The sequence below is a fragment of the Siphateles boraxobius genome, unplaced genomic scaffold (genome assembly GCF_051911475.1).
Source record: "Siphateles boraxobius isolate OS27281-9 unplaced genomic scaffold, OSU_SipBor_1 130, whole genome shotgun sequence".
Taxonomy (NCBI): domain Eukaryota; kingdom Metazoa; phylum Chordata; class Actinopteri; order Cypriniformes; family Leuciscidae; genus Siphateles; species Siphateles boraxobius.
In genome coordinates this window covers 8978476-9005496 of record NW_027508734.1, presented here as the reverse complement: position 1 = coordinate 9005496, position 27021 = coordinate 8978476, and the positions used below count along the sequence as shown (strand labels likewise).

The 27021-nt window shown below is 39.1% G+C and overlaps 2 protein-coding genes across 2 annotated transcripts; both read left to right on the top strand.

Annotated features, from left to right (window-relative positions):
- Positions 1 to 6295: 6295 nt before the first annotated feature.
- On the top strand, positions 6296 to 17732 carry LOC143736444 (uncharacterized). Its single transcript, XM_077227142.1, has 6 exons — positions 6296 to 6334; positions 6646 to 8541; positions 8705 to 8824; positions 11553 to 11622; positions 12159 to 12329; positions 16330 to 17732. Exons 1-6 carry the CDS (start codon positions 6296 to 6298, stop codon positions 16467 to 16469), a joined length of 2436 nt encoding a protein of 811 aa, XP_077083257.1. The 3' UTR covers positions 16470 to 17732.
- A 2877-nt stretch (positions 17733 to 20609) lies between these two features.
- LOC143736943 (uncharacterized) lies at positions 20610 to 26853 on the top strand. The gene is made up of 7 exons (XM_077227753.1): positions 20610 to 20723; positions 20820 to 20962; positions 21952 to 22083; positions 24132 to 24185; positions 24327 to 24482; positions 26247 to 26369; positions 26475 to 26853. Exons 1-7 carry the CDS (start codon positions 20717 to 20719, stop codon positions 26511 to 26513), a joined length of 654 nt encoding a protein of 217 aa, XP_077083868.1. The 5' UTR covers positions 20610 to 20716; the 3' UTR covers positions 26514 to 26853.
- The last annotated feature ends 168 nt before the right edge of the window (positions 26854 to 27021 follow it).

Below are 27021 nucleotides of genomic sequence, written 5' to 3'. Positions count from 1 at the left end.
ACATCAGGTGTTTTAGGAGGTGTTCCGGTTCCGGCTGACCTAATTTATGCAGCCTAATAATCATTTAACTGATTTAAATAATAGGAATGTATAGTGTTCTATGTGTATGCCAGGTTGAAAAATGTGTTTTTAATCTAGATTTAAACTGACAGAGTGTGTCTGCTTCCCGGGAAATGTTAGGAAGACTGTTCCAAATTTTAGGTGCTAAATAGGAAAAGGATCTACCGCCAGCAGTCGATTTTGATATTCTAGGTATTATCAACTGGCCGGAATTTTGAGATCGCAATAGACGTGAAGGACTAAAATGTGTTAGGGGCTCGCTCAAGTACTGGGGAGCTAAACCATTAAGTGCTTTGTAAGTAATCAGCAATATTTTAAAATGTATACGATGTATAATACGGAGCCAATGCAGTGTTGACAGAACCGGGCTAATATTGTCATACTTTCTGGTTCTGGTAAGAACTCTAGCTGCTGCGTTTTGGACCAGCTGTAGTTTGTTTATTAAGCGTGCAGTGCAACCACCCATAATAGCATTACAATAATCTAGCCTTGATGATATGAATGCATGAATTAATTGTTCTGCATTTGTCATTGAGAGCATGTAATTTAGATATATTTTTGTAGATTTGAAAATCTTGCTTCCCCCTATTATTGTTGAATCACGGAAGCTACACCAATTACTTTTTCCAATAGATTTCTATTTATTATGTATCATGTGTCAGACAGAGAGAAACACAGGCATATAAGAATAAGGCTACATGAGAGGAGGTCTTCATTCCAGATTTCTCTATTCCCCATTTCTCTATCTGTTCATCCCAACATGCTAGCTGTAAATGGTTTCTCTGGGTTTCTACTTCCTTTCCTCCATCATCTCTATGTTTCTCCTTCCTGTCACCCCATCATGCTTTTATGTTTCTGAGGTGGTACAGTAAGAATGAGCTTATATACATCACAGAGAGACTTACAACTTCCTTGTAAGGTAGAAAAACAGATTTAGCTTAAGTTTAAAATGGAACTTATATGCCATACATTCACATGGTACAATCCACTTTCCACATTAAGAAACTATTTTTCAGTGTATACATTAGTGGTATACAAATGGTACATTTGCATCAGTTGAAACATTCCTTTTCTCAAAGAGCATACCAACTGTACACATTTGAACTATAATGATCATTGGAACATCTCTGCTAAGTGAACATTGCATATCTCTAAGCAAAGTATATATAATTATTATGAAAATTAATAAAGAAAAATTAAAATAAAAAATAACATTAGACAGTACATTTTTAAGTCTTACATTTTTAAGATGGAAAAATGCGGTTTTACAGATTCTAGACACGTGACTTTCAAATGAAAGATGGGTATCAAAGAGCACACCCAGGTTCTTAACAGACGACGAAGACTTGACAGAGCAGCCATCAAGTTTTAGACAGTATACTAAGGTTATTACGCGAGGACGTTTTTTGTCCAATAATTAGAATCTCTGTTTTTTCAGAATTAAGTAGTAGAAAATTACTAGTCATACAGTTTTTTATATCAGCTATGCATTACGTTAATTTTGTGAATTGGTGAGTTTTGTCAGGGCGTGAAGAAATGTAGAGCTGAGTATCATCAGCATAACAGTGAAAACTAATGCCATGCTTCCTTATGATATCTCCTAAGGGTAGCATGTACAGAGTGAACAGCAGCGGTCCTAGTACTGAGCCTTGTGGTACGCCATACTGAACTTTTGATCGATAAGAAATCTCTTCATTTATTGCTACAAACTGATAACGGTAAGATAAGTATGATTTAAACCATGCTTATGCAATTCCACTAATGCCAACATAATTTTCGAGTCTATTTAAAAGAATGTTGTGTTCAATAGTATCAAATGCAGCACTAAGATCGAGTAGCACTAATAGAGAGATACAACCACTATCGGATGATAAGAACAAATCATTTGTGACTCTAAGGAGAGCTGTCTCAGTCAGTATTACGATACGGTCTAAATCCTGACTAAAAATCGTTGCAGATACCATTTCTTTCTAGAAATGAACATAGTTGTGAGGATACTTCATTTTCTAGTATCTTTGACAGAGAAGGTAGCCTAGATTCAAGATCTGAAAAGACTGAAAGAGAGAGAGATCGCCCATGCTGCCGCGCTGTATCGCCCGCACCAAACTGGAAAGTTCCCGTTGAAAGCTCGCATTTGTTTGAAGAAACGCTCTTGGTAAAGAAAACAGCATCTAAGTGCTCGGCTCTGAAGCAAAAAGCTGAAGTAGATTGGCCTCTCTAGCGAGATTCCTATTCGTTGGTCTCGACGTGGCGTCAACTGACCGACTGAAGAGGAACAAGTATTTACGATAATTCCGATAGCATGTGAGGGCATCATAAAAACGCTATACATAGCCTATTTATATGTCATGGGGATATATTTGGTTTTGATTATATTTTTCACAAGGACATTTCTTTATATGTAAACAACTAATAAAAAACAACTAAGAACTGCTTGGCTGCCACATAATATAAGATTCTCAATGAATATCTTTTTTAAAGATGATTGCCACAATATAAATGTATCATAAAAGCACTTCTTCTAAATGTTCCAACAAGTAAAACTGACAGCGATACCCATCCCATATCGTCTATTAATTTTCGTTTTCTCCAAAGCAAGCTAACACGGTCACTGTATTGAATTTCTGGGACGCTTGTCTCACTACCTGTGATTGGACAAACACTCAAAGCGATTGTGGTAAAGAACTTCCTTTACCTTATCAGTGGTTTCGTTTCAGAGGAATAAGTGTGCTGTGTTACAGGCTGTCGACACCAGTTTCTTGCGCTGCTTTACTGCTGACGATCCAGCCAGTTTTTGTGTCAGGTACATCGAAATAAAGGCATAAAAATGAGACACAGATTAATATTGATCGCGCTTTTCATTGCTGCAACTGGTAAAGTACACTATTTTACATTATTTCTCGGTTGAAAGGAAATGTTAAATTACACTGTGTGTCCACCATTAATTAAACACTGTGATTTAGCCTAAAAAGTACCTACTGACATTACTGAATTGCACTGCACTGGAACTTGAAAAAACGCTAATATGGTAGCCTACTATATGCCAAAAAAGTGCAAGCCATAAAACTGATTGATTTCTTAAAAAAGGAAGTGGCTGTGCTGCAACATACAACTTCTGTATTCTGTAACCTATAGCCTAATTTGATTAATATTTAAATTTTTATTCATAAGAATGATTTTTTTAAACAAAAATGACAGCGAAGACATTTATTATTTGACATAATTTTCTGGAACTAGTTTCGATTTCCTTGCATGACTTGAATACAATGCTATGAAGAGAAAATACTGAGGTTAAATTTTGAATAACACATCAGAACATTATAAAGAGTAAAGAGCAAGAAATATTAATAGCCTTAAAATATTTTTTTCTTGCAGTTGGGATGATGTAGTTTTCAAAAATACACCTTTGTACTTAAAGAGTACATATTAGTACCGTAAAGGTGCATATTGGTACCAAAAGTGTATATTAAATTGTAAATTAGAACCTTTTTAAAAGGAAGGGGGATTTAAGGTTTATTGGACATTCATCTCAATGGCAAAAAGTGACCCAATCAACCTGAATTCCCCCCCTACGGTCCCAGTGACAGCTTTTGAACCATTTTCTCTGAGAGTGTACCCAAGTGCACATTTTTGTCTAATGGTAAACAAACTTTCCCTAAAGCAAAGAGAGTGTCAGTTATTTTGTCAGCACTTTCTGTTATGCGGCCAATCTAAGGATCACACATCACGTGAAATTGGCTGAAGTGAATTATCATATTTCCCTGTTGGGAAATTGTAACGTGGGTGTACTTGTGACAGCGCATGCACTTGTTGGGAGGAAGTGAATGTATGTTAACACCATGTGCAAAACAGATGGAGGCTCTCTGTTGTGTATTTTTGAGAAGGGTATTCCTGCCATAGACAGTAAAAGAAATGGACACAGCCACCCCCTTTATTTCAACTGAGAAAACTGAAGCCGATTATAGCACTCCCTTCCTGATGGGTGAGCGACTGCGCAGGCTCAAACTAAGTTTGACTACAGTCTGACAGTTGTAAATCCTCTAGTAGCTGTGCCAAGACAAATCTGAATCACCTAATTCCTCGAAAACTTTGTTGAAATATTTTGTCCTGTTGCTTTTATGGACTCTCTATCTGTGGGCTTCTCCCTTGACTTTATGCCTCTATGTCCCTCCGATTGCCTCATAAACAGTAAAAGATTGCCTGCGAGCTTCTCCTCCTGTCTATACGGTAATGTCTCTATTGTGCGCCAGAAAGTCGCGTGGTCATGACGCAATCGTTAGCCTATTTTTACAAAACGGATTCTACGGGGCCATAACGTAAGATACAAAGTAATGGAGCCTTTTATAGATTGTCGTGTTTCTTTAGAAATAAATAATGGACAAATGAAGTCTTTGGACGCCTCAGATGTAAAGTTATTCGCTGTCAAAGTGACGCCAAAATGAATGGGAGTCGATGGAATGCATAACAGCAGGAGAAGTTCTGCTACAATGGTGGCCCCCGTGAGGCTTCAGTTTCCGGCTGATGGATTATCCCCTTGATTTATGCACAACCGACCCCAGTTCTAGGACCGTAGTTCCAGGACCCTAGTTTTCTGTGACAGCGCCACCTACCGAACTGGATCACCAAAAACACTAATTTAACCCCTTTCGTGTCAAAGATCACAGACGGCCCCAGATTATTGTTGTTCAACATTCATTACTCGTTAAAACAACACACTTCACTTATTTGATCTGGACAAACTGAGCATCATTAGAAAGATTTAAGACTCCAGCTTCGATAGTTGACCACTGTTTATGATAAAACTGTTTGCAGTGACATTCATTTCTTAATTTTTGACAGGAGTGCAAAATTATTAATCTGTAACGTTCGTTATTTTGAATAGAAATCATCACTCATTAAGCAGTCATTCACGTCTTCTCCGGTTTATTTGTTATTATTTCACATGCAACATACAGAATCCGCCAGGGCTATTAGTCCAATGGTGCACATATTTGGAGAAATAATGATTTATCATCACATGTTTGTAAAATATTTTGTCATAGAATAACATTTCTATTCATTTTCCAATTAATTATGCAATGTGACGCTCAAACAGTGAACACAGAGAGATCTGTCTCCAAAAAAATAAATAAAAAACCTGTGTCTCCTCTTCCTGATTTGCGTCAGTTATGATCTAAGCGCTCTCTCATTCGCTGTACAGCTGTCAATCATCTCACGTGGTTCAACGTGACCATAATCCTGCCCTTCTGCATTACGCGCTCCTGTGTATACTTCCTCATTATGACCTCCGTGATAACAAAGCTAAGACACATCTCTTCACCTGAAACAAGAAGCTAATAAATGCACAACTTCGAATATATGTGGTCTGTGCGCGATTTTGGGTATTTTCATATGAATAAAGAATGTTTACAGTATTGCTAAACAAGGTGTAGCCATTAGCTGCATTTAAAATGCTAAATATAACTTATTTCACAATCTTTTTTTGACTTAAAACCATTTTAAACCGCGACCGGAAGATGATACAAATAACTTACTCGATGTTGGTTTAAGTGAGCTTTAAGTAAAACTGTAATATTAATCTTTTGAATTGTGTCATGTAGCTTGATGCTACTTGCTCTAATCCACCTGCTGCTTTTCTATGCCATAATCTTATTTGTTAAAATATATATATATATATATATATTTTTTTTTTTTTCTAACAAGACTTAAGATAATAGGTGGATCTTGATACTATGTACAAACTAAACCACCTGGATCCTAGAACTGTGGTCCTGAAACCGCATAGATATATACACTAGATGTCGCCTCGGTTACGGCAGTTCATTGGAACGAATGCATCAATAGAGCCGCCATCATGGAACAGGGGAGCCCCTCCTCTTTAATGCATCGGCGTCAATGTAGGAAATGCTCTAACGGAAATAAAATCACCATAAATCATCATGAACGTGATTTTCTAGTTGTTTTGGTTCGTTCCAAAGGTCAGACATGTATTTATCATTGAGTCCAGAGAAATTTTACAAATTTTACAAAATTTCACATTCTTGTGAAATGTAATCCCTTGCTGCCTGTTTTTTAGATTTCGTTCGTGTGAACATCCATATGCAGCACAAAAGTCTGGCATCATCCATGAATTCAGCGTTACCTAGTTACTTCCTATGGCAAGACCCCTGTTCCAAGATGGCGGCGGTTTTGACGCATACTTAGAACCCCAGGGCGACATCTAGTGTATATATCTATGCTGAAACCAAGAGCTGCCGCTATATCATCCAGTTTGGTAGGTGGTGCTGTCACAAAAAACTAGGGTCCTGGAACTGCGGTCCTAGAACTGGGGTCCTGAAACTGCAGCCTCCGGTTGTGCAGGGACATACTAGGCCTACTGGTATTTTTCTTACTTCCTCACAAAAAAGCTTACCTAGCGAAATATTTTTTAAATAGGTAATTATTATTATTTTTAAATTATGAATCTTTTGTTTTGTCACTGAATTCTTTTGGCAGATGTAGCTCACCCTTGGGAACACATTTTCTCACAATCCTGCATCACAAGTCTGCATCTTTTTCCTCAGCTCTAACATCAGGTGAATATAGTTCAGCTTTTATGGTCACACCGACCGCAACAACCCACCACCTGACCACAACAACCCACCACCTGACCACAACAACCCACCAGCCGAAGACAACAACCCACCACCCGAAGACAACAACCCACCATCCGAAGACAACAACTCACCACCCGAAGACAACAACCCACCACCCGAAGACAACAACCCACCACCTGAAGACAACCCACCACCCGAAGACAACTCACCACCTGAAGACAACAACCCACCACCTGAAGACAACCCACCACCCGAAGACAACAACCCACCATCCGAAGACAACAACTCACCACCCGAAGACAACAACTCACCACCCGAAGACAACAACTCACCACCCGAAGACAACAACCCACCACCCGAAGACAACAACCCACCACCTGAAGACAACCCACCACCCGAAGACAACTCACCACCTGAAGACAACAACCCACCACCTGAAGACAACCCACCACCCGACCACAACAACCCACCATCCGAGGACAACAACTCACCACCCGAAGACAACAACCCACCACCTGAAGACAACCCACCACCCGAAGACAACAACTCACCACCCGAAGACAACAACCCACCACCTGAAGACAACCCACCACCCGAAGACAACAACCCACCACCCGAAAACAGCAACCCACCGGCCGAAGACAACAACCCACCACCCGAAGACAACAACCCGCCACCCGAAGAAAACCCACCACCCGACCACAACAACCGACCATCCGAGGACAACAACCCACCACCCGAAGACAACAACCCACCACCTGAAGACAACCCACCACCCGAAGACAACTCACCACCTGAAGACAACAACCCACCACCTGAAGACAACCCACCACCCGACCACAACAACCCACCATCCGAGGACAACAACTCACCACCCGAAGACAACAACCCACCACCTGAAGACAACCCACCACCCGAAGACAACAACTCACCACCCGAAGACAACAACCCACCACCTGAAGACAACCCACCACCCGAAGACAACAACCCACCACCCGAAAACAGCAACCCACCAGCCGAAGACAACAACCCACCACCCGAAGACAACAACCCACCACCCGAAGACAACAACCCACCACCCGACCACAACAACCCACCACCCGAAGACAACTCACCACCTGAAGACAACAACTCACCACCCGAAGACAACAACCCACCACCCGAAGACAACAACCCACCACCCGACCACAGCAACCCACCACCCGAAGACAACTCACCACCCGAAGACAACAACCCACCACCCGAAGACAACAACCCATCACCCGAAGACAACAACCCATCACCCGAAGACAACAACCCACCACCCGAAGACAACAACCCACCACCCGAAGACAACAACCCACCACCCAAACACAACAACCCATCACCCGAAGACAACAACCCATCACCCGAAGACAACAACCCACCACCCGAAGACAACAACCCACCACCCGACCACAACAACCCACCACCCGAAGACAACAACCCACCACCCGACCACAACAACCCACCACCCAAACACAACAACCCATCACCCGAAGACAACAACCCACCACCCGAAGACAACAACCCACCACCCAAACACAACAACCCATCACCCGAAGACAACAACCCACCACCCGACCACAACAACCCACCACCCGATAACACAACAACCCATCACACGAAGACAACAACCCATCACCCGAAGACAACAACCCACCACCCGACCACAACAACCCACCACCCGACCACAACAACCCACCACCCGACCACAACAACCCACCACCCGAAGACAACAACTGCCCTTCCAGCACCAACGCCACCCACCAACATGACAAAGGGGAGTTATAATGTTACTGATGCAAGAGGGAATATCTGTATTCTGGCTAACTTGGAAATCGGGATCCGTGTGAACAACAGTGAGGTAAGATGCTTTCATTAGGAGTGATAGATCTACGGTAAATCCAAATGTGGTTCCTGCTGATTATATCTAAACCATTTGTATACTTCACAATGTCTACCATGTCATTTTTCCATATTCCATATAAATATTATCCATTGCTCTGAATATATTTCTGTCTTTCTAGGTTAATGGCACGTTCATTGTTCAGCCAAGCAAAACTAACCCCTCTGGAGACTGTTCGGATAAAACGGCTAATATAACTCTCAGATTTGATGAAGGCCATTTTATCCTAAAATTTAAAAATGTAAGTCTGTTTATGGATTTTCAAAAATAGCCTATTCTAAACAATGTGTCATGTATGATGGAATTTAATCAACAAAAGGTTTCATAAACTTTAGAAGATCTAGAAGATTATTTTACCATTGTAGACTTTTTTTGCAAAAAGAATTTAGTTTGTGTGGTCTGAAAACAGAATTTTGAGGCACTTTAGGAGGAAGTATAAAAGACTGGGTTATTTATTCTCTCTGCCTGAGCTGCGTCTCAGCAACAATTTAACCAATAAGCTCACAGGGAGGCATCAGGTGTTCTCAGCTGATTGATTATGATATGTGGTGACCCACATCATATATATCTGGCAACATACTGCAATGGAAGCTGTGGTTGCTATAGTAACTACATCTCATACAAAAAACTGAATATAACGGAGCACAAACCAAACATTTGCTACAACCACAGCTATATCAAAATATTTGAGTTATGGCGAATAATAACATTACAGAAAAAAAAAAGAAACCAGGACGAAAAAGCCATTCCTTTAGAAGAATACGGTAAAAGAAAATACACCATCAAAAGTCGATATAATCCATCAGTCACTCATGTGCACAAGACCAAAGCCTGGCAAAAGATAACGGAAAAAATTAACTCAAGAAATCTAGCTGTCAAGCGCACAGTAGAAGTCGTCATGAAAAAGTTCAAGAAAAGAAATAAACAACTACAAAAAAAGAATCTGGAAAAACCGGTAAGTTATATTTGCTAGCTAAATTGATTTACGTGACTGGATATATTGTATCACTTACCAATTGTACGTATGCTTCACTCCAAACTATTAATCCTTTTGTAAAACGGTGATCAGTTGTACGAGGTTGCCGAGGGACTGTGCTGACAGTTATCCTAGCTCACAGACTGCAGTCTGTATTGATAGACCGTAGTGATTGGCCTATCAAGCGAGCCTTCAGCTGATAACGCTAATGTGAATGAGACATCCCTTATGGAATACAACTATCACTCCAAAGTTTTTTGATATGTTAAACAGGATGACATTTTTGTTGATCTATTCATCTAAATAGCATGCGTGCGTCATGGGTAGCTACTGCCGGGCCACTCAGCAGTAAAATCTTTTATTTTGCTGTCTGGGTTACATTTCAGCAGTACAATTATAGAATGAATGTTTTTGCGGTGGACGAATTGATCTTCATATTGGTGGGGGGGCTTGAATTTGCACGCATGTTCCATCTATCACTACGCAAACGCATGGGAATCCAGCAACTGCACACACAAAAAAACGCTCCGCTAATACATCTTTCTCGTCTCTGGAATGAAATTTCACTTATGTGTGAATTCGGCTAGACAGGACTAAGGCCACTCAATGGGCAGCCCTGCAGACAGTGGATTTGTGTACATTGAAGACGTTGCCAATGAGCAATGACAGACTGAAAAGTACCGCAAGCAAAAAACCTCAAAGCAATAAAAACTTGAAGCAATGTGCTTAATGTCTGGCTCGAGTGTCGTGGTGAGACCAAGGCTTGATTGATGGTTAAACCTATATTCCCTCAATAATTGGGTATCATTCATAGTCTCCAATGGATTATTTTGCTAATAAATTATTTTATCTCTAATAAATTATTATTTATTATTATTAGATCATTTTTTAAAGGTGAAACGGTATAAGGACTTTGTTGCAACGCATAACAGAATTTAAGGGAACACTTAAGCAATTAAGGGAAATAATTAGTGACGGCCTTAAGTGGACCCTTAGGTTTTTTTCTGGCGACCCATGTTTCCCTAAGGGTAGGGCCTACCATAGACATCATATGGATGTCTATGGGGCCTACCCTTAACATTATAACTAAGGGTTTTCAAAAAACTTAAGGGCTTTCGTGCAACCGGGCCCATGTGGTTTATTGATTGTTACAGGATTGTTGTTGTGATTTGAAAATTGTGTGATGGTTTTATAATACATTACTGTGCGTTCACACCGCCGCCGGCGAGAGCGTCAAAGTGGCCGGAAGTCATTCATTTTCAATGAGAGCCGGTGGCGATCTCCGGCGAGGGCGGCGCTCTTGGACGGTTAGACCCATAGACATCATACAGAGACCCATAGACATCATATCTATGGTTAGACCGGCGAGGAGAGTTGAAATCAGGTCAACTTTATGGTAATGGGCTATGACGTGGTTCGGCGGCAACCAATCGGAATGTAGAAGTGCTCCGTTTGAGAGGATTCCAGAGAACGCGGTCTTGTAAACTTTGGTTCCGACCACATTAGTTCCCAAGCAAAATAGAGGAGAGGTTGATCATTTGAATTTGATAAGAAGGTGCACAACACTATTTATAGGCAAGATTTTCGCACTAGAACACTTGTTTTTCAGCGGAAATGCAAATTAGTATGGCCCTTAACTATGAACACAAAAGCCACACCACACAAATGGCTTTTAATTGGTTTATTTCGTTAGCAAACATGTCACTATAATTGTTAAGTTCTTTCCATCGATCAATTTTCTGCAAAAATAATGATCGACATGCTTGTTTGATTTGTGGCCCTTTAAATAAAGTTTAAAAAAATACCAAGCATTCGATCTACGTCAGAGCATCAGAGCGTCCACAAATCTTTCTACGGCATCACTAGCAGTGCGGGGAGAGCGAATTTTGCCGCTCTCGCCGGCAGCGGTGTGAACACACGATTATGGCTCTTATTCTATTGTGTTTGTGTATTTTTGGATAACATTCTAATGATCTTTTTTTGAACTTTCCAGGATGAGACCAAAAAAAAGGTCTATGTCGAGTTAGTGGAGTATGATTTGAAATACGCTTTCAAACGTGGAGGTAAATTCCCTGCCATATGACTGGTACAATTTGCCTTGTAAAACACCCACAATAAACCACATCCACAATTTACAGCAATTTATTCCCAGGACTTTCAACTTTTACCTGTATAGTTACACAGTTGTTATTGGGCATCTAAACAAAGAGATTAAATATAAGTATCTGCCTTTTTTTAACTTTAATAAGTTAAACTTTAACTAATTGGTTCCTCGAAAATCTGCTGAAAATAGAATTCTTCAAAATCCTTTTAAAGTGATATAAATAGCCAAGCCTCAATAAAACAAATAAACACTAGTGAAGAATACTTTTCCTCACTGTGAAAAATTCATATGCATGGATGCATTTCATTTTGCATTCAAAATCAATATGACTTTGCATAAAAACTCAGAGATATTTCGTTATTTTGTCCATGTGAATACATTTCCCAATTTCAAACATGAGTGGTAGTGGAAGAGTTTTGACCTATAATTATGACTATTATCATTACAATTTAGTTTGTATGTCTGATCAAATTATTTTTATTTTTGTCAACAAAGCATTGAGAAATTACAAAGGGAAGAACGAATCTCTTGAGCTGTTTTCCGTGGCTCCGGGTCACTCTTACTCCTGCAAGGCTGAGACTGTGTACATGGGGGACGGTGTGAGTCTAGATCTGACCAATTACAGACTTCAGGCCTTTAACATCAAAAACAATGAATTTGGCACACGTAAGTATAATGACACTTCAATATTTTAAAGCACCCCATCCTTGTAGTCCTTAAAGTAACCTATATATTACATTCTATATCAAGTTATGTTGCTATTCGGACTATACTCTTTGTCTTTTATATGCACTGTATATCTTATGTCCTGTCACAGTGATTTTACCAAGTAAGACATGTTCCTGGATCAACACATTTGGTCATATTCCTAACTCTACCCATGACTTATTCCTGAAATCAGAGGGAAATGATTGTGAATAACACTGCTGTAGAAGCACCTAACCCTTGTTGTAAGCCTAAATGTGACATTAATGTAAACTCAAATCTGATTGGTTGATTGCAATAATGTTCCAGGATCAACAAAGATTTTTGCAATTCGTGAAATCACGCTCACCCTTATGTCCTACGTACAGCTTGTTTACAACGATTGTTGCAAATGTGGCAATGCAAAGGAGCTGGTTAGACCACCCAGATAACTCTAAACAACCAGTGCTAAGAAAAAGTAGGCCTGTTATAAAGTCCAAAGGCTACCTAACATATTATTAACTAATGTGGATTCATGTTTATTTTAAAGGGATGATTGATTATGATTTCACTTTTCTAACTTTAGTTAGTGTGTAATGATGCTGTTTGAGCATAAACAACATCTGCAAAGTTACAAAGCTCAAAGTTCAAACCAAAGGAAGATATTTGCTTTTAAAGAAATCATTTTTTAAGGACTACAACAAACGGCTGGTAGGGCCTACACAGCATTCCTCCCGGGTTAGTGACATCACCAAGCCTAAAATTTACATGAGCCCCGCCCACGGAACACCCAGTCCATACATACAGTCGGCAACGCGTCATAGTTTGGGGGCGTGGTCGGCGTGGGGGAAAAACACCGCGAACATCATGTGTATTTGAATGAAAAAATGTCTCATTGCGAAGCATTGACGCCTGCCGACCGGCAACATTATATTTTGCTAAATTAACTGCAATAGGGTACGATTGCCCATATTTAATTAAAAACTGGGTCAATGACCCGACCAAATGGCCGGAGGTGTCGTTTCCAGACATATTTTGCTATCTGGTTGAATCTCCAGGTAAGACATCGTGGTAGCATTAGCCTATAACTCAATCATATGTTGCATACTATAACTCCATAAAACCTTGTCACTTACCAATTGTACGTATGCTTCACTCCAAACTATTAATCCTTTTGTAAAACGGTGATCAGTTGTACGAGGTTGCCGAGGGACTGTGCTGACAGTTATCCTAGCTCACAGACTGCAGTCTGTATTGAGTATAGACCGTAGTGATTGGCCTATCAAGCGAGCCTTCAGCTGATAACGCTAATGTGAATGAGACATCCCTTATGGAATAGAACTATAGGAATCTTGTAGTATTTTAGGACAAAATGTTATAGTAATCCTATAGGAATACTTTAGCATTTTGGGACATACTATAGAAGTACTATAGAGGTATTACAGAACATCACAGAAGTATTACACTACTATTTATTGCTTGTAGCCATTTTGTCCTCCTTTCCGGTTCTGTGTGTTTATTAGGAAGGATGTAGAACTTCAATTCATAATTTGTTTGTTTATTGGCGATACAGAAAACGACACAGCACCTCTTCGGCATGATTGTCGCGTGTATTTCAATGAGCGCCAAGGCAATGTTTTCCCCCACGTTTTAAATTCACATCACGTGACGGGGTGTTCCCGGGGGCGTTCCCAGACCAACCGACTGTATCTATGTTGAGAAGAGGAAGAGTTATTGTAGTACAGCACCTTTTTGAGTCTGCTCAAGCTGTCCTGTCGCATCCGTATTGTCACATGCAGTACAGTATTTAACACAAATGCAATAGCATGTCACTCTGTAGGTATCTTACAACAGTTCCCACGTGAGTGAGAACATGACAAAATATGCTCATCAATGACTTAAGGATATTTAACTGCACATTAGCAACATAAATTCATCAACTAACCATTCAAATACTTCCTGTTCCACTCTACATGTTGTCACTGCTTCTTGAGTCTCTCCATTATTGTCCGACTCCAATTAAAACATAAAAGGCAGAATAGTTTCTGACATTTTAGTGCTTGTCTGCGTGAGGTATGGACCTACTAACACACACTCTTGAAGCTCCGCCCTCTGTGCCAGGAGTAGCAGCTCGTTTGTATTAAAAGGGACACACACGAAACGACACGTTTTACTGACCCTCAAAAGGGGACAACTTTAATATGCTGCAGGCTTTTTTAGGCTAAAACTTCACATACACACTCTGGGGACAACATAGACTTATTTTACATATCGTAAAAAGGGGCATTATACCCTTTAAATCAAATGAAAGCCTGCTACTTTTTTAAATAGCTTTTTTATTATTTGACATGACAACTTTAAAAGTCATGCAAATTAAATTATTATCTGTAATTTAACTGTAAATGAGCAGTTGTGTCTTCAATTTTGGCCCCCTTTTTAAAGGTGCAATGTGTAAAAATTTTGAGTATCTATTAACAGAAATGCAATATGACATCCATAACTATGTGTTCAGTGGTGTATAAAGAAATTACTTAATAAACCGTAATGTTTTTATTACCTTAGAATGAGGCATTTATATCTACATAGGCGCGGGAATCCCCTTCTATGAAGGTCGACATATTGTGACGTCATGTTTCTACCGTAGCCGACAGCGAACAAACAGCGTTACAGAGCGCATTTCGTCACTACCTTGAAAGAGAAGCAGCAGAAAGCTAGAAGCTAGCCATAAACACCGTGAGTAGTGACTTTTCCCTTGTCAGTGGTGTAAAATATGTAGTTGGATTGTTTCATGTACCTTAATTCTTCTCCCTCGCTGTGTTATGGCTTTGCTATGTGGGGATAAATGTGCTGGTTACGTTCGTGAGACAGCTGATTCGTACTCTTGTCATTGACCATAAAACAGTTACAGGAATCACCAACCCGTCGATCTTGGAAGCATTTTAAGTCGATCGAGTTTCCAAAATCAGAGAAAAAAAGCCTATTGTGTGTAGTAAATGGTGTCTAGGGGATGCGGAGGCGCGCGCGCTGTTACAATCACGTTATTTTTGCCGCACTTACCTTTGAGCTCATGCGGACGCGTCCAGTATAAACAAGGCTTAACGCTTTAACCAGGTCAGCCACAGTAACAGCTCATATTAGCCAGCTAAACTTTTACTACCCTGTTAGAAAAAATATATAGTTGCATAGTTTCATGTGGTTCTTCTCCTTCGCTGTATTATGGGTTTGCTGTTTGGGGAGAAATGTGCTGGTTACGTTCGTGAGACAATCAACTAATTACTATTATTATATTACGTATTAAGACCCTTGATCCTCACCTGACTATGGCTTTGTAAACTTTAACCATGATGTGGTTTATAATGGACTTTGGTACAGAAACTTGGTTTACTCTGGCTATTCTCTGCCGTCTCAGACGACGATGTTTGTCCCGTTTTAGCCACCGTAGCTTCTTCGAAAGGGAGGGGTGAGCGGTGGGCTGAGCCCTTAGTGTAAACTCGCAACCGAACCGCTAGATGTCGCTAAAAGTCACACACTGCACCTTTAAGTATTATATTTGTATCTACTAAATTATTGCTATTTTAAGACTGGAAAAAACAACACAACTTTTGCAGAGAATTACAGTTTGGGTGAATCGACGCTTGTTGCTGAAAGTCAGACCCATGCCTCAGATTTGAGTTGACAGATTTTTCAGAAAATTGCATAGTGTAAAATGATCACAGACTTTTGTTTCTTTTATTTTCAGACTATAATTCCGTCTAGTCAGAGAATCAAACATGTTTGATATTGTTTGTCGTTTAGTGTGTGATTACTAGTTTTTCTCGAACCACTCACAAAGTTGGGCAAGTTTATGCATAGTGTTTTAAAAATTAAGGTGTGTAGTGTGTTCTAGCCTTTAATTTTTGCCTGTAAAATTAGAAAATTGACTGTTTTCATTTCTTTCAATGAGATATAAGTTCACTGTGCTCTATTTGTGCTTGTCCAACAGCTGATCTATGCAAGGCTGATAAACCGGACTACCGCGTTCCCATCGCCGTGGGCATAATCCTCATCATTCTCATCGTCATTGTAGTCATTGCTTATCTTATCAGCAGAAAACGGAGAAGTAATGGGTACCAGTCACTATAGAGGCCTTTAAGTCCTGATTTATACCAGCGATTCCGGTTTACAGGAGATTTAATGCGGATATGTGTGTCTTAAGTGAATGTTACTCATATACTGATTATGAACATGGACACCTTAAGATCCGTCCAAACAATGTTTAGTATCCAGAGACCGTGTGCCACATCCTAACACAAGCTGCAACCATAAAAAACAAATGGCTAATTTAGAGCATGCCTTATTTAGCCTACCTTCATAAACTTTTTTTAAAGAACCTAACCTAATCCTGACATTACAGAAGGATGTGCAAAATCTACTTTTGCTCCATCTTGTGTAAGTGTTCTTTTCTGTAGGTGCTCTTCACTGCTTGTCTCGTGCATTGCATTTTCTATGATTGGCTGATCCGCCAATGTTAATCTGATTAATATGTCCAAATTTGGTTTTAAACCTAAAGGCTGCATAAAAGGGAATTCAGTTGCTCATGTTTATGTTGGTATATATAGGCATTTACTGTGTTTTGTAATCAATAATAGAAAGGATTTTTCTTTCTATTGTGCTTGTTTTTTTGTTGTTGTCTTTTTGCAAACTATACTGTATTGTGGTCTGATCCTTTAACTCAAACTGAATGCACTGAATAATGGGAATAATGTGTAATTTTGGATACAAATAATAAATAATTTGTCCCAAAAAAGGTTACATTTTAAAATAAGCATTACGTGAGTTTTTATAGTTTATCCACTTTAATTAATTTCATGTGGATTATCTTTTGTATATTAATGAAAAACAATTCTATGGTGTAGAAATGGAAGAGGAAGAGAGGAAAACACAAGCATTATTTTTGGCAGTGTGTTATGTGGCGGCGCAGATGCAGAATCGTGCAAGAGCGTATTTTGAACAGTTTTCTATTCATTTCACCCAAATATGAGTCCATGCTTTCACAAAAAAATATTTAAAGCAACATATCTAAAATAAATCATCCTCTAAATTCTGTCATTTTTTTCCTGAATTTGTTTTGGATTTAGTAAGAGAAAATCTTTTTAAAACTTTTTTTTATGGCTTTATTCATGCTATAAGGTTAAAGATTGAGAGTATTTTTTTTTATTGAAGGTTTTTATGTGCCATTTTCAAACTACGTGCAATCGAGGTGGCGCTCGATAGCTCGTGTATCACAGATGCATCTTTAGAAATTCTTGGGAATTGCTATGAAATTTGAAACCAGATACACTAGTCTTCTCTGCCTCATCTTAAAGTTTTCTTTCTCTTTCAATACATTTTACCTTGTATTTTCTATACCTTGCATATTCTTATGTCTGTGCAGCTCAGAAGTGTTTGTTGACATCTCTATTGCAAAAATATTTTACCTGTTCATCAGAAACCTTCTTTTATAAAGTAAAGTCCCGATCTGTAAAATACCACAGTGGTTTCAAGTTCAGCCTTTCCATCTGTATTGTCGAAAGACCTGGCAAGCCGTTTTAACATTTAATCCTTAAAATGTGCCAGTATCTATTTTCATGCTACCTTAGTCATTATTTTTTTTAGATACTATCTATTCCATTAGGTACTAGTACTTATTCATTTTATTTGGTACTAGGGCTTATTCTTTATTCTTTAGATACTAGTACTTTTTTAAAGATCTTAGTCTTTATTCTAATATCATGACTTACTCGCAACACAACGTCACATTCCTTTTCACCAAGTCAGAATACAGACAATCTTGCTGTTTATATACGTGAGGTAGCGCGCCTCCAAGAGTGTGCCTAGGCTATAATGATGAGGAAATATAAAGACAGGAAAGTAGTAAATTTTTCTGAGGTGATAAACTTTTTAAGATAACGCTGGAATATAATTACACAGACCCCTACTAAAGCACGTGATGACACAATGTCCACTAGTAGGCTACCATGAATAGGACAGGATAGGATCATAGAGACACAGCATGATATAACCGTGTGTTCACACCGCCGCCGGCGAGAGCGGCAAAATTCGCTCTCGCCGCCCTGCTAGCGACGCCATGGAAAGATTTGTGGACGCTCTGATGCTCTGACGTAGATCGAATGCTTGGTATTTTTTAAAACTTTATTTAAAGAGGCCGCAAAGCAAACAAGCATGTCAATCGTTATTTTTGCAGAAAATTGATCAATGGAAAGTACTTAACAATTATAGTGACATGTTTGCTAACCAAATAAACCAATTAAAAGCCATTTGTGTGGTGTGGCTTTTGTGTTCATAGTTAAGGGCCATACTAATTTGCATTTCCGCTGAAAAACAAGTGTTCTAGTGCAAAAATCTTGCCTATAACTAGTGTTGCGCACCTTCTTATCAAATTCAAATGATCAACCTCTCCTCTATTTTGCTTGGGAACTAATGTGGTCGGAACCAAAGTTTACAAGACCGCGTTCTCTGGAATCCTCTCAAACGGAGCACTTCTACATTCCGATTGGTTGCCGCCGAACCACGTCATAGCTCATTACCATAAAGTTGACCTGATTTCAACTCTCCTCGCCGCTCTCACCGTCCAAGACGCGCTGCGCTGCCCTCGCCGGAGATCGCCACCGGCTCTCATTGAAAATGAATGACTTCCGGTCACTTTGACGCTCTCCCCTGTGGCGGTGTGAACGCACAGTGAGAGATGAGATGATTGACAAAATCAGGAGTAGCCTATGTGCACCATAAAAAAAATAAAAAACACAGGTGAATGCGCACCATAACACATGAAAAAACGCTGCTGGTGAAGGCGCACCATAACACATTGTTACTCACTGCTATTACTACACACACATAGGCCTAGGTCCAAATACATTAAACAAAGATGCTCACTTACATTATTGCTGCATTTTCCGGGCTTTCCTCTGAAAGAATGATGTTCACTTAGCTTACCGACCCAGGGATTCCCCAGTCCCAATTCGAAACAAATTACACCAAAATCCATCATTGTTCGTTTCACACATGTCTTCAATGATCAGTAAAATATGTTGTTGTCATTATTTATTCAAATAAATACGCGATAAAGTAAAACGCGATCAGACTAAAAGTAGTCAAATGCGATAGGGGACCTCGGCTGTCAATCAATGTCTTCCAGTCACGCGGGCCCCTGATTGGTCCGGGCCCGTAAGCAACCGCGTATTCTGCTTACCGATAGTTACGCCTGTGCATCTGACATCAACTTTGACTTCAACTGCCTCTGACAGAAGGATTTATTTTTCCGAATTGAGTCTTAAGGTCCTTTTTAAGTCTTAAAAACGTTCATATTTGTTTTTTCGTGTTCGGTGGCTGTGAATTGTCAAAACACCTCTCAAAATACTAAAAATTTAAGTTTCGGAGGCAGTGTAAACATGATTGACACAACATGAGGTTGTATTTATTTGTGCGAAAATTTCGGACTCAGTGTGCAAGGACCTTTACACTTTACAACGATAACCTTTTACTATACCTTTTATAAAAATATTTCTTGTCAGTTATATCAAAAAAGTGAAACAACTGCATCAGATTGATTAAGTAGCCTAACATTACCCAGTCGAAGTAATAAAACTGCACATTGTAATATCTGTACATTAAGTCTATTATTAAATAATTTGTCAGTAATAGTTATTTTGAGGGAAATTTGAATAATTGAATTGCCAAGCTGATTTAAGGTGTAAAAAAACGGTTAGTCTGGAGCCCTAACTTTTGTTCATTTTTATACCTTGTATCTTTCCTTAATCATCTGAAATGTCTACAAGCAATGTTAGGCTAGTATAATGATGCTGAGCTTACAATCATGTTTCGCTGTATATCCTATGTTTTTATTAATAATTTTGATGTATTTTATTGTTCATTTTTGTGTGTTTTTCAAAATAAATGAACTGAATTAATATTGAGTGCATTCATCATTCACAGCTGTTGAAATAACCTTTAAATTAGTTTGGACAATGAGGACATAAATTAGGTTAAACTGCATGTCCGCTCATAGAACAACAGATAGTCTAACTATAAAAATTACCAACTGATTCAGAATTATCCAGGAATTTCACTTTTCCTTTTAACTGTTACATGACGAAAAGTTTGGTCACCACGATTAGCCTACGCTATGTAACAGTCACTTATTTTTGTTAGCTGGGTAAATTGTAAGGGTTAGATGTTAAAATGGATTGCCATAGAAGTCTGTATGAACTCCTCAACTCCAGATGGGAGAAGGGCGGAGACATTCCGAAAAGCCCATAACAGAGTATTTTTCAGGGATTTGGGCCGCAATACAATATTGTTTTGAACGCATACTCAAAGACCAGCCGAAGAAAATGACGAGTAAGATATCTTATTAATAATGTGTATTTTATAAATTGTTATTTGCAACAACCGAACCTGGACTGATCCGAGACTTCTTCTGATGCTGTTCCTCAGGCGAACCCGAGGCAGATGTTTCGGATGTTGCAGCGCTGAGCGCGAGTGATTCAGGCGACGCGGGGACGTTACTGGAAGTTACTTTCCAGAGGAACCCACGTCAAAAATACAAATACCTGGAGGCAGAACCCAAGATTTTAGGGGTACTCGTTATTAAGTTCGCGTTAAAGTAGAATACAGGGCTCTCAAGTCTCATTTCAACCCGTGCACACGCTCACACGCCACACCTTGTATTTCTCACGCTGAGGAGTAAGGGAACTTGTCCTGCTATACAATTATGGACGAGGCGCAGGCAAACGGAGGGAAGTTTCTGCCGAGTTCATAGCATCTGTCTCGAGTTATACTGAGTTAAATCCTAGCTACCAGCCAATCAGAAATTAGAATTAGTTGTTTCCGGGTAAATTATGTGTTCCCGCTGCAAGCACGTTCGTTACTAGACAACACGCGCACACACGGAGTGGAAATTGAAAGAGCACGATCTGATGAATGCGGTTTGCGGACATCATTTTTTATTTTTTTAGCATTTTGATTTTACGATTCCTGGACGATATCTCTTGCCTGTGATCAAAGACAGTGAGAGCTGATGTTGAGGAGTATAGTCAAATTCGTGCTAAATTATTTTTGATTGCAAAAACTGCTTTTAAAGGGGTCATCGGATGCAAAATACACTTTTATATGGTATTTGCAAATAAATGTGTCTTTGCAGTGTGTGGACACAATCACCATGCAATGAAAAAAATCCATTGCCTTTTTTTTTAAATCCTCAAAAAGCCAAAAAGTTGTTGCTCATTATCATTTAAAGAGACATGCACTGAAACGGCTTTTTTATTTTTCAATAAATTTGTATTTTTTAAATATAACTATTATTTTATTTGGATGAATTTGTCTTTTTATCAGATTTAACAATTGTTATAATTTCCATTTGTGCTGGTCAATTATGAACAATAGGCAAAATTGAACTGCTAGCAAAAATTGAAGCGAATTTGGTTGGGTCGAGGGACCGCTGCTGCAAATATTTGGGTGGCTCCTCCCCTAAATCTCACTCTAAACTTTTGATAAACTTGAGAGCCCTGAGAATAGCCTGTGTTTTGAAACACGTCCACTGCTGAAGAGTTTTATGTCTCATCCACAGGTGACGGAGATCGCGCTGACTGTCTTCTTCATGGGTTGCAAAATTCCGTTTTATTTGGGAATTTCTTTTGAACAAAAAACTCCGTATCCTGAATGGATGATGCACAACATCATGCTAGCGTTTTCCTTAGTTGTAAGTTCAGAAGGCTATGTTTTAACTGTAATTAATTTTTTATTTTATTTTTTATTAAGAAAAGCATCTCAAGCACAGTACAAGCATCAAATTGTTACATAATTAAATAAAGGGAAAAAATTTAAAATTAAACAAGCATAGTAAATGCTCACATACTAATATATTAATCACATAATAACATATATAATAACATATAATCACAGTGGAATATGCATATACATATACATATAAACAACTAAATAAACCAGAGGGGAAAAAAGAAGAAGAAAAAAAGTTTATCCAGAGCTCATCTCCTTAAAATAATCTAAAAATGGGATCCAATATTTCAGGAAAAGATCGGGTTTCATTCTAATTCCAAATTTAATCTTTTCAAGTTTGAGGGCAAAAAAGCAGGTCGAAAACCCACTGACGGTAGGTTGGAGGAGATGGCAACAGTGTGCAAAGTGCAATATTATCCATCTCTAAAGATGTAAGTTTAACATTTTCCGGAAGAACCCCAAATAAAGCTGTCAATGGGTTGGGGTCTATTACTGTCGTAAGAATTTCTGAGAAACAACTAAAAATTCCCCCCCAAAACCTTAATAACTTAGGACAGGACCAAAAAGAATGAAACAGAGAGGCTGGCTCCACAACACAGCTTGGGCAGGTGGGGTCTAGATCAGGAAATATCTTGCAGAGTTGCACCCTAGACCAATGGATACGATGCACTACCTTAAATTGAATAAGCCTATGCCTAGAGCTAACTGAAGAAGAGTATATCCTTTTTAAGATAGTGTCCCAGGTTTCATCTTCTAACAAAATACTTAAGTCCTGCTCCCAGAGAGATTTTAACGATCCGCTAGATGGGGTTTGTTTGTCATTTATTATAGTGTAAATCTTTGAAATGGCACCCCTCATATATTTATGCTGGTCTAAAATACACTCCAAGACACCACTAGAAGGGGCAGCGGGGAACTCCGGAAGAAAGACCCTTAAGCTCGAGGGCCCTGTGGAACTGAGTCCAAATTCTCAGAGAATGCTTGACAATTGGATTCTTAATCGAGATACTATGAGTAGGAGGGATTGAAGAACAGAGCAAAGATGTCAACATGACTGGGGAACAACAAACAGCCTCTATTTGCACCCAGAGAGGTTTGCACAGTTGCAAATCATGCCGGCACCAGTACAACAAGTTTCTAAAGTTGGCTGCCCAGTAATATGTTTGAAAATTGGGCAAAGCCAAACCTCCCACCTCTTTTGGCTAAACAAGATGTTTTAGACTTATTCGCCTTGGCTTGTTATTCCAAATAAATGACGAGATAGTCTTTTCCAGACAGGAGAAAAATGATTTAGGAATAAATATGGGCAGTAATTAATTATTTTTTACATATTTAATAAGCCTGCTCATAAGCCATTTTAAGTCGGTTTGCTGGTCTTAACCAATTTAAGCGGTTCCAATACCTGGTTCAATTTAGGTGGCTTCACGCCTTGGCGGCTAAATCAGAGATTGGAGGGCCACTTTCCTGCAGCTGTGACCCTGATAAAAACTCACCTGCTTTCTAGTGATCCTGAAGAGATTGGCTGCGTCCGACTCCGAAATCGTATTCTGTCTTGTGTAGCCTAACGTTACTTATGTTGAATAAGTAATTAGTCGACTTCACGACTGTTAAAAAAAGTATGTTCTGTATGTGTGTGTGTGTACTCTGTAGTCCGGACAAACTACATTCGTCAGGGTTAGTTGCCTTGCTTCACTGCATTTCACAAATCCTCTCCTGTGGCCTCATAGGATATTAAAGTGTAGCCTACACATAATATGCACACTTCAGAATCTCGCCGGACGAAGTAGGTCGACTTTTTCCTACTCTTTTGTGAGTACTGTGAATTCGGACATAATTCTTTTGTCACATAGGCTACTGTTTTTCGCCTACTATGTAGTTGGGAATTATGTGATTTCGGATGCAGTCATTGATTAGCTTGTTCAGGTGTTTGATTAGGGTTGGAGGCGGAGCTAAACCCTTCAGGACAGAAGATGCTCATCCCTGATGTAACACTATGTTTTCTTTAAACAGGGCATAATTGCTGGCAGTGTGGCGATAGCAGCGCAGAAACTCCACCTACCGACAGTAAGAGTATCTGGACACATAGCAACAAAAAAAAGGAAATTCCATATTGAAAAAAAGTGTCATCATGCTAGTTATAGGCTATAGAATGAGCCCACTGAAATAAGCATTTCAGCTTATGTGTGTCATTTTATTTCTTAACAGCTCAAGGCATGTTTGGGAATGCAGGTGGTCACATGTGTGACAAATACTTTCTTTCTCATGACATCGATTAGTCAACCAGCACACCCTGGTGCCTGCTGGCTTTACTACGATCATAATGAGACAATTCCTGAGAACAGCACATGTACACATGTAGAGGTAAGCTAAACCGTTTTAAAGAGAAAATTTCAATGCTATTATTGTCACTGTATGCTGTTCTCCTTTGAAAATAATGCTCTGCATACTAGGATGTGGGAAAGAAAAAACTTTCATATAGCTACAACTGAAACGGTTTCTAAATGTAGAAATTAAAGGGAAAGTTCACCCAAAAATTCTGTCATTAGTTTCTAACCCTCATGTCCTTCCAAACCCATAAGACTTTTGTTCATTTTTGAAACACAAATGAAGTTCTTTTTAATGAAATCTGAGAGCTTTTTGTCCCTCCATTAACAGCTATACGCAACTACCACTTGGACGCTTCAAAAAGTTCATTAAGAGATTGTAAAACTAATCCATATGAATTAAGCAGTTTAGTCCACAATTTCTGAAGAGGCTCAATCACTTATTATGATGAAAAGATTTAATTTAGGCTTTTATTCACATATAAACATTCATGTCAAGTCAAGTCACCTTTATTTATATAGCGCTTTTTACAATACAGATTGTTTCAAAGCAGCTTTACAGAGATAACAGGAAAATAATGTTGAAATAGTATTGTTAAATACAAAATTAAATGTCCCCAACTAAGCAAACCAAAAGCCAATGGCGACAAAGGCGACAGTTGCAAGGAACCAAAACTCCATCAGGTGACAGACTGAAGAAAAAAACCTTGGGAGAACCCAGACTCATTCAGGGGGCCAGTCCTCCTTTGACCAATGAACGAACAGTGTATGATTATGATTCTGGCAGCATTACAGGTCAGAAGTCAGATTGTATCAGAACTTTCACAATATTTATCCAGTACCATTTGGTTGGGGTCGGAGTCATCACGCCGGTATGGAGACGAGTTTGTTGAGGTGTCCTTGAGGCCTTCACAGTGTTGATGAGGCTGGCACTTCAGGGATGCGTTGTCGTCGTGTCCATGTGATGGTCCTTCATCAGATCTGGATATGGCCTGGATCCGGCAGTTTTCGGTAAACCTCGGGATAAACAGAGAGACTAATATTAGCGTAGACGCCATTCTTCTTATGATGTACAAAGTACATCAGGATTTATGGGAAGTGTTCCCGGTTCCGGCTGATCTAAACTATGCAGCCTAACATTGAAGCTAAACCATTTAGTGTTTTGTAAGTAATCAGCAATATTTTCAAATTTATACGATGTTTAATAGGGAGCCAATGCAGTGTTGACAGAACCGGGCTAATATGGTCATACTTCCTGGTTCTGGTAAGAACTCTAGCTGCTGTGTTTTGGACCAGCTGTAGTTTATTTATTAAGTGTGCAGGGCAACCACCCATAATAGCATTACAATAATCTAGCCTTGATGTCATGAACGCATGAACCAATTGTTCTGCATTTTTCATTGAGAGCATATGACGTAATTTAGATATATTTTTAAGATGAAAAAATGCAGTTTTACAGATATTAGACACAAGACTTTCAAATGAAAGATTGGTATCAAAGAGCACACCCAGGTTCCTAACCGACGACGAGGACTTGACAGAGCAGCCATCAAGTGTTAGACAGTATTCTAGGTTATTACGTGAGGAAGTTTTCTGTCCAATAATTAGAATCTCTGTTTTTTCAGAATTAAGTTGTAGGAAATTACTAGTCATCCAGTTTTTTATCAGCTATGCATTCATCAACTCACACATCAGGTGTGCTAAACTGAAGCTCTAGGGGATTCACAAAACAGCTATTACATGATGATTAAATATTTCCATTAAATGATTTATATATCGTTTTCCTTCTTTACTCGCACAGGAGGGATTCAGTTATCTGACTTCATTGGATCAACTCATGGAGGCGACTCAGATCGCTCTCTCTATCACTCTCGCCACGTACTGTTGCAAGGTGATTCCCTGCTGCACTCCCAGGTCTCATGTGGTAAGCGATGATCATTTCATAAACCTTTCCATGCTGGCGACCAGAAAGAATGATGTGAAATATGATGCAGAGTTCTCGATTGTAAACCGTTTCTGTCTTTTTCAGCCTGTCATCGCCATTATGCCACCCACAGCTCCACAGTGAAAGTGAGAGTGTGTGCACCTAAAAAGACGTAATTTGATCTAATAATACTAATAAAACTGGCACATTATTAGACACACCATAATATCACTATTTCTATACATTTATTTTAAGAGCATGAAAACATCAACCCAAGTGTGTCTTTTTTTCAAATAATGTGCACTTATTTCAGAACACAAAATTGTATAACAGCCAGCATGAATGAATTAATATCTTTACAATACAAAATATAAAACGTGTAAGAATGGCCTTTTACAGAACATATACTGTAAGAATCAGTTGCTCAATGGACAGTGTCAATACTCAAATAAGAGGTTAATAAAATTAAAAATTACAGGTATTATGATTGTCTGTGTAGAGAGCATTCTTCTAGCATACATTCATAACAACAATTTTACTAATGTATTCCATCCACCCATTTTTATGTGAATTTTGGGATATGGCATTAAAAAAACACCGCTGGATGAAAAGGCAAGATGCGCATAAAAACATATGCGCTCATTTGAGTCAG

What these genes read in the sequence shown, in the direction of transcription:
- LOC143736444 (XM_077227142.1), top strand. Translation starts at nt 6,296, where the DNA reads ATGCTGAAACCAAGAGCTGCCGCTATATCATCCAGTTTG. An exon ending in TCCGTGTGAACAACAGTGAG is followed by an intron (nt 8,542 to 8,704) that starts GTAAGATGCTTT and finishes CTGTCTTTCTAG; the next exon opens with GTTAATGGCACGTTCATTGT. An exon ending in ATACGCTTTCAAACGTGGAG is followed by an intron (nt 11,623 to 12,158) that starts GTAAATTCCCTG and finishes TTGTCAACAAAG; the next exon opens with CATTGAGAAATTACAAAGGG.
- LOC143736943 (XM_077227753.1), top strand. An exon ending in CAGAACCCAAGATTTTAGGG is followed by an intron (nt 20,963 to 21,951) that starts GTACTCGTTATT and finishes TCTCATCCACAG; the next exon opens with GTGACGGAGATCGCGCTGAC. An exon ending in GCACTCCCAGGTCTCATGTG is followed by an intron (nt 26,370 to 26,474) that starts GTAAGCGATGAT and finishes TGTCTTTTTCAG; the next exon opens with CCTGTCATCGCCATTATGCC.